This window comes from Drosophila yakuba, chromosome 2L (genome assembly GCF_016746365.2).
Source record: "Drosophila yakuba strain Tai18E2 chromosome 2L, Prin_Dyak_Tai18E2_2.1, whole genome shotgun sequence".
Taxonomy (NCBI): domain Eukaryota; kingdom Metazoa; phylum Arthropoda; class Insecta; order Diptera; family Drosophilidae; genus Drosophila; species Drosophila yakuba.
Genome location: NC_052527.2, coordinates 22083089 through 22091790, shown reverse-complemented (window position 1 = coordinate 22091790; position 8702 = coordinate 22083089). Strand labels below are relative to the sequence as shown.

Below are 8702 nucleotides of genomic sequence, written 5' to 3'. Positions count from 1 at the left end.
TCTCATCCCATGTGATGTGATCGCAAAAAGGAAGTGATTTAGCCCGCCGAAATTAAGCTTAGCTTTTCCCTATTTAGTGTGCCCGAATTCATAACATCGAAATCCTGCGCAAAGATCTTTACGTTCTGGCGGCTCTAAATTTTAACTTAAATAACTATCGATAGCCCTAAACCGTTCTGGGACATCTGGTTTGTTAACATTTTGCTATAAGGTGTATTTTCTTTAACAGCCACTTCTATCTTGTTTCGGCTTATAATACCTTCTTACAGGTATATATGCAAACGTATGTATGTATTAAACATATGCACGGATGCATTTTTAGCGGCAAAGGAATAATTCAGTATAGAAGAGGGTACTGTGCTTTAACTGCATAGTTTTTAGTTTGCTATAAGTTTTTTGACTAGTACAATAAAATTGGAGTGCAGTTCCATCGTTGTACGATTGTTCAATCAAAACGCGCAGTTCCTAAAAGTTTCTTTTGATATTCTTACTCCGCGCACAATCAAGTTGCGAGAACATCTTACACAACTTTGTTTTACTTTGTAATTGGTCACGAAGTGAAAAGGGACCTCACCCATACCCTACTTTCCTGGGCGCTGTGGAACAAAATATTACATTCGACTTTGATACCGCGTAAGAGTAAAGTGGTAATGAAGTAAAGTAATGAATTGGCGTAGATTATGTTGTTCGAAATATCTGGGCAATAGATCGTATTATTCGATGTTACCGTGGAATTAAAAAAAATAGGGAGGAATAGTATGTTTTGTTTTTCGCTTTATGATAACGAAATTATAAATCTGCTTCGGATCCTATGCAAACTTCAACATACAACAGTTTAAATAGTTCTTGTAAAACTGAGCATTAAATATTTAGAAAGGTTAGAGGGGGAGATAGTATTCCTAAATTTTCTGTGAAGTCTTTGTTACTTCGGCCTGTTAGTGCCCTTGTCCTGGAAGAGATCTTGGTCCGAGGAAGAGGTATCCGATGCTCAGGAACCAGGTTGCCTCTTGGGGAAACTTTTCGTGGGAACTCTCGCCTCTCCAACATTATAAGAATAAATAAATATCTGGTTTAGAACCGTTCGTCAGTCATCAGTCCTCACTGTCCCGCAAGCTTAGCTGACGCTTGATCGTTAAGCAATAGTTCAATGGTTCGGCCACATTTCCTCTTCTTAACACGTCGGTGTGCCAAATGGGATCGTCGCGCAATGCTATTCTCTTTTATCAAGGTTGTCCGTCAAAAAGTTATATCAACATTTTTTACCTACACCAACTTCTCACGTCAGCACCCCCTTTGAATATCATTTATTTGTTGTAGCTGTAGTCATATTATAATTTTATTGATTAAAGGATTGTTGGCTAGTGCCATGTGTAATAAAAATTAAATTCTAAATAAATACTCGCCGCTGAAGAGTAAACTCTATACTCAAAAGTATTAATTATTAAACATATAATTTTTTTCATTGAAAGGGCAATGAAAGAGGCTACCAATAAAACATTTTCTATGCCTAACACACATTACAATTACAAAAAATATGTTGATCGTAAAAAGAAATAAAGTTGGCACGAGAATATTTTTATATACAAAATATAAAAACAAAATCTGGAAAGTGTTTTTATTCCAAATTTACCCCGCTCTAATCCTGGGCGATGAGATCTTGACACGTTGGATCCACGGTGTTGGAGTTGCTTAAATTATACATACATACATTTATACAAAATATATCGTATACGCACATAAAAAATAACATATAGTAAGTATATATACATATATATATATATATATACGTATAGAAATTACGCTCCAGCCCACTATGGGAAATTTGACCACTTTTTCTGGCCTAAATTAATAACTCCAGAACGGGGAGAGATATTCAATTGGTGTTTTTTGTATGGGGTTACACTAGTCCATATCTTTAATGGTACCAAAAATTATGGGTGGCACCGCCCCTTCCATTTTTGGTAATTTATAACTCCAGAACGAAGAAAGATATTTAATTTTTTTTAAAATTTTAATTTGTACAAAAACATATCTATACGTACCCCAAAAACTAGGGGCGTGGCACCATCCCTTATATATATATTATTAATTTTCGAAAAGGCTTTCTCTAATTTTGTATGCCTTTTTTAATCTCAGCAAAAACAACTGATTTCGTGATAGTGTTTATATACTAAATTATTTTACAGAACTTAACAACAATAGTACTAATTAAAATAACAAAACAATTCAGCAACCGCCTTGTTTAACTCCTGTTTAGCATGAGATTACTCTGAATTTGGAGAAGTAGGGTTAAGTCTAAAATCTATAAATTCTTCCAAAATCGGTAAAAGTGGTTTTTAAAATTACAATAATCTGAACAAGTATTAAATAAGCTACAAAATGAGGTATATTTTATTGATGCAATCTGCTGCAATCACTTTAAATCTTTATTCAAAGTTAGGCATTATAAAAAAAAATACTTTTGTAAAGCAACTAAGATTTTTACTAAATTTCTGGGACAACACTGTTTTTTTTTCTATTGAATGTTGCAAACGCCTAATAGAAGGCCCACTGATTAAAATACATTTTACAGAATGGAAACTAACGCTTTGGTTCCAAAGATATTAGAACTTTTGTAACGAAAGAAAAACTTAAAGTTGCAGATTGTTGTTTTGTGTACGCGCAACAGCTGTTTTAAACAGCTGATTTCTTTGTTGTGGCGCCATCTATTAAAATTTCTGGTATGCAGCACTAAAGATTGGTCAATTATGAATACGTACACTAAATATTATTGTAATATTCCGACTTTCAGAAAATGGGTTTTGGCCAGAAAAAGGGGTCAAATTTCCCATTGTGCAGCCGGATGTTATTGTTCTTACTTTATTTTAGCTTTTTTTTTGTTTGTTTTGCCGACTGCTACATGTCCGTCTGTCCGTATGAAAGTCGAGATCTCAGAAACTATAAAAGCTAGACTGAGCATGCAGACTCCAGAGACATAGACGCAGCGCAAGTTTGTGATATTAATATTTATTTATAAGTAAATTTCTATCGATTTTCAAAAAAAACTTTTTGCCACGCCAGCTCCAACGCATACGAACCGCCCAAAACTGCCACGCCCACAAGATAAACGGTGTCGTATTACCGGTGTTGTCAGAAGCTTGGATCTTTTTATCTACTGTTTAAAAATACGGGTCTTTTCTTACGAGGTGTCCTATTGCCTTTACATTGCCATCCCAGTCCAGGATTTTCTCATCCCTCCTGAGATAAGGATCTGAGAGAAGGTGTCTTTTTTGGACTCGATCTTAAAAGTTCACTTTAGACATAAAAATCTACGTCTCGAGACTCTCCTCTCCCTAGACCGTCTTCTTTTTTAGTGGTCATAGGTCATTTATACTGGAAAAGAGCTTTCTCTTGTCTATTTCCGTAATCGGTGCTATAGGCTAAGTGTTCCCACCTCGGAATAATATTTAATGCCCTACTGATGAATACTGCCGCCGCTGCAATCAAAACTCCGCTGTGCTGCAAATATGTTGTTCTCCCTTTACACTCTATTTTTAGAATGTCCTGTTAGAGTTAAGACAAAACGGTGTTGCCATACACAAATTTGGACATTTTGAGACAATCTGGTTACTTTTCGTAAATATTTGGAAACATTTTTTTTAATTTTTGGCCTATGGGCGCAATCACAGTGCGCTGGGCTGGTTATTTAACACTCGTTTATTGACGAACTGTATTTTCTTTGTTGAGATTTTGTTAAGATTCCGGGTGTTTTATGTATAAAAAGAATGTACTCGTTTGGTTGACTTCTCTGATTTTTCTTTTATAAAGGTACCATTTAATTTTAGATTGTCCCCTCAAAAGTAGGATATGGATCTTCAGGTTGAGTAAAAAATGCATAGGAGTACTATTTTCTTTGATTTTAAGCTCCCTTTAGTTTTTTGCAAAACTTAATTCCCAATCTTTTGGAGTTCTTGATATCATGGTTAATTGTTTTCTATACTATGATAGGACAGCGCCTAAACCAAAGGAGTAGCAGCTGGTGGCAATTCAATTTCAGATCATTTTAGATGCAAGAACATCTCTAAGTTTTTCGAATGCCTGGCGATGACTGCCGTTTACGCTTTGCGCCAGGTGATGCCACTGGCACTCCTGCCACTCCCTTCGAAGTCGTCGGTTTTTAGCACAAGCAGTTCAGTATTTCGCCTTGTCATGTGAAACTTTATATTGCATGCGTAGGAGGAGTTGACGATCAATGTCTTGCTTGTTTTCCAAGGGGCTAGAGAGGTCGGTATGGGAAGAAACATATTTTTTGTACCTCTCCCAGTTGGTCCTGTTGCTAGTAAGCCTATACGGCCGCTCGATGTGTTGCAGTTTGTGCAAAAGATGAAAAAGTACCGGACAGTGATCAGACGAAAGTTCTGGAAGAGCCTCAGCTGTAATTATTGATTGGGATATCCTTTTGGTGATAGCAAAGTCAATCAGATCAGAAAGCTTCTTATGATCTGGTGGCCAGTATGTAGCTTGCTTTGCGGTTTAATGATTGCGTTGTACAGCTGTTTTCCTTTCTTTCATGCTTTGCTGCATCGAGAGCACAATAGCTTCAACGCCAATTGGCTGCTGTTGCATGTTTTTGTGAGTGTTGTGAGTTATTTGAATGCTGGGAGTGTCTGCTGTCCGTGCATGGATCCCAGATTTCAGCGCACTTGCAAACGAAAAATTTGGCACTGTACGGTGGCTGGCAGACAAGGTAAGTTAGTCGGTTCCACTACTTTGAGAATTATCGTTTGCTTAGACGACTCTTAAGTTCTCCGTAAACAATTCATCCTCGCCAGTTGGCGGTGAGGTTTTTGCCACAGTTGCTGCATAGTTTTATTGAACTGTCGTCTTTGTTCTTAGGACAGTTTGCGGTACTCTGAGCATCGCTGTAGGCGACGCCGCGATAATTTCGAATGTGGTCACTGATGACTCTATCCCTTTAATGACAACCTGCAGTCCTTTGGCACTTTTCAGCTGGTAAGTGTAGTATTTCTTCCCAGCTTCGTCCGGGTCCTGGTCACTGATCGACGGCTGGCCTCATCCTGAGCACTTTCGTTTCTTGTATGTTGCCCTTAGTAAGAGTTATAACATGGAACTTGTTTTCTCCGATAATTGCAGCTAGTTTGTTAACCAGCGCACTTGAAGTTTTCTCACGTATGTATATTGGTGGCGGCTTAAAATTACTCGGCTCCTGCTCATTGATTGGATGCACTTCGCAGTCACCCAGTAGTGCAAGCATATTCGAGTTTTCCTTTTGGCAGCGTTGGTGTAATTTATTTTCGGCAGATTACCAGTCTGCTTGTGCTGAGGGCTCAACTTTCCCTTGATTTGGATGTAGCGATCCATACCTGTTTGACACAGTTTTTTTGTTTTGTTTTGGTTCTTGTCCGTTTTGGCTTTCCAATGTCGTGGTGAGTGCACTTTTTGTTGTTGCCACTTGTTCAGCAGAACTTCAAACCTCTGTCGTTTTTGAGCATAGGGTTGATGTTGTTGTCGTTGTTGATATGGGTGCAGTTGCTGTAGATATTGAATTTACCGTACTGGTAGTTACAGAGCTTACCGCCTTTTGTGATGGGAAGAGGGGGAGAGAGACCTTCTCAGTGCGTTCGGGTTCACCTAATGTAGTCGGAAGAATTGGTGAGCAAGACCGCGATCGTTTACTTTCGGCAGGTTTAAGGTCATTGCCCGGGTGGATTGTTTCGCGCAATCGGGCCTCATATACGACTGTGAAGTATAGATTGATTCGCTGCAAAGAGTGACGGCGCTCGTCTTGCTGTTTTTGCCGCTGAGCGCAAAAATCGCGATGGCTCATTGTAGAATTTTCGTTTTCCTCGTTATACCCGTTACTCGTAGAGTAAGAGGGTATACTAGATTTGTTAAAAAGTATGTAGCAAGCAGAACGAAGCATAAAAAGTATATTTGGCCACCGTCGATTTGGCCAGAGACATAGACGCAGCGCAAGTTTGTTGATTCATGTTGCCACGCCCACAAACCACCCAAATAGGATAAAGTATATTACAGTCAAATATTAATACTCTGTAGGGGCCATGCAACTCATAGTTGATCTACAATAATTTAAGGTACGTGATATCTTGTGCATCTGCTTGGAACAAAGAAGTTTAGCTGACTAACAATGTCGAGACTGTCAGCTTCTACTTAGAACATCATAAAAATTTTTTTAAAATATCGGGAATTGGGGAAAAAACTAGAGAGAACGCTATGGTCGAGTTCCCCGAGTTGATACCCGTTACTTAGCTAGTGGAAGTGCGAGAGAGAAATTTCAACCATGACAGGTTTGGTGTGGGCGAGACAGTCTTGGGCGGTTTGTGGGCGTTAGAGTGGGCGTGGCAACATGAATCGACAAACTTGCGCTGCGTATATGTCTCTGGAGTCTGCAATCTCAATGCTCAATGCTCACATGCTCAATCTCAACTTTTTAGCTTTTATAGTTCCTGAGATCTCGACGCTCATACGGACAGACAGACGGACGGACAGACGGACGGACAGACGGACATGGCCAGATCGACTCGGCTATTGATCCTGATCAAGAATATATATACTTTATATGGTCGGAAACGCTTCCTTCTGCATGTTATATACTTTTCAACGAATCTAGTATACCCTTTTACTCTACGAGTAACGGGCATAATAATATGATTAAAAAAGTATTTAGGCACGCTCTGGTATTCGTAATTTTTTTCTATCAAAAAACTTTTTGCCACGCCCACAAACCGCCCAAAGCTGCCACGCCCACCCTTTTGAAAAATGTTTTTATATTTTTAATTTTTGTATTAGTCTTACAAATTTCTATCGATTTGCAAAAAAACTTTTTGCCACACCCACAAACCGCCCAAAGCTGCAACGCCCACACTTTAGAAAAATGTTTTGATATTTTTTATTTTGTATTGTAAATTTCTATCCATTTGCCAAAAAACTTTGTGCTACGTCCACTCTTACGCCCACAAATCGCCAAAAACTGTCAGTGTTAAAGCCTCTCCTTCGCACTTCCACTAGCTGAGTAACGGGTATCAGATAGTCGGGGAACTCGACTATAGCGTTCTCTCTTGTTATTATTCTTTTTTACTCGTAGAATAGTAGAAAAGAAAGTAGTTTACTAGAAATATTGATCAACTTATAACAACTAGGATAACTACCAAAGTCATATTTTTACAGATTCTCAACCCTTTGGATGCAATTTGTGACCGTAAGCGGCCCGATGCCGTTTGCGTTTCGAATTTAAAAAATGCTAAAAGGGTCGACAAAGGCGTTTTGGTTGAACGCCCTGATGTTAAAATCTTTTTACCTTTCAGATTTTTTGTATATGAGCCAAAGGCTCTATTTATACCAAACACCTACAACCGATTTTTAGGTATGTAAATAGCTGATGATAAAAATAATGACTATTTTCATGACTAACAATTAATTAATATTTTAAATGGGCTTTCACTACACAACGACAACATCAACATTTCCTTTTAGTTGTGCCTAGTGGGGATCATCTGACATCTCTGGTCGATGAAATATCATACATATCACCACCGGCACCCCCCCTTTCTCAAATAGACGACATTCCACCCGAATACTTCTGCAACGGGGACAATCGACCGCCAAATTGTGGACCAAACTGTGAATGTACACACATGGTTGACATACCACTTGGAGCTATTGTTGAAGTTGTGTTGATTGATGAAGTACAGCAAGTGAATCTTAGCCACCCATTTCACTTGCATGGTACGGCCTTTTATGTGGTAGGACTAGGTCGCTCACCAAATAAGTCAATAAAAAAAATTAACCTAAAGCATGCTTTGGAACTGGATCAAATGGGAATGCTTGAGCGTCATTTTTCTAAGCCCCCACTTAAGGATACAATAGCTGTTCCTAACAATGGATATGTTGTAATACGTTTTCGCGCAGACAATCCAGGCTATTGGCTTTTTCATTGTCACTTTCTTTTTCATATCGTCATAGGCATGAATCTTATCTTTCATATCGGTACTATAGCTGACCTGCCCCCAGTTCCACCACGATTTCCCACATGTGGCGACCATGTGCCGCCGGTTACATGGTACTAGTCCAGTGGTATATATATTTTATTAACATCTAATTAAGATATATATAATAACTAATTTATTGCTTAGTTAACCAATAAACCGAAATTGTAATATTTTCACAATGCTGTTTAAAGATAATAATTTAATGTTTTAATTTATTAATATTACATTCAAATAGAAACAATAAAACTTTCTTATAAACAGAAAACATTTAGCAATTTAAGTTTTTATTATTTGTTTCTAACCATTCTAAATATTATTATTTTATAGTCGCTTCAGATGCTGATCATCTCATATCACTTATCGATGAAGTATCTTATATATCACCACCTTCCCCGATGCTATCACAGTATAATGATATACCTCATGAGTATTACTGTAATGGGGATAATAGGCCAGTAGACTGCGGCGAAAACTGTCAATGTACTCATAAAATAGATATACCTCTTAATTCAATAGTTGAGGTCGTGCTGGTGGATGAAGTTCAACAGATAAATATAAGCCATCCATTTCATTTACACGGTACTTCCTTTTATGTCCTAGGACTTGGCCGCTCCCCGGATAAGCAAATTAAACGTATGAACTTAAAGCATGCCCTGGAGCTTGACCAACGTGGATTGTTGGAAAGACAATATT

The 8702-nt window shown here is 38.2% G+C and overlaps 1 protein-coding gene across 1 annotated transcript; it reads left to right on the top strand.

Annotated features, from left to right (window-relative positions):
* The first annotated feature begins 6301 nt into the window (after window positions 1–6301).
* LOC120320874 (putative laccase-16) lies at window positions 6302–8274 on the top strand. The gene is made up of 3 exons (XM_043206768.1): window positions 6302–6315; window positions 7134–7384; window positions 7495–8274. Exons 1-3 carry the CDS (start codon window positions 6302–6304, stop codon window positions 8085–8087), a joined length of 858 nt encoding a protein of 285 aa, XP_043062703.1. The 3' UTR covers window positions 8088–8274.
* The last annotated feature ends 428 nt before the right edge of the window (window positions 8275–8702 follow it).

Coding starts and splice junctions, on each gene's coding strand:
- LOC120320874 (XM_043206768.1), top strand. Junction 7,385..7,494: donor CACCTACAACCGATTTTTAG/GTATGTAAATAG, acceptor ATTTCCTTTTAG/TTGTGCCTAGTGGGGATCAT.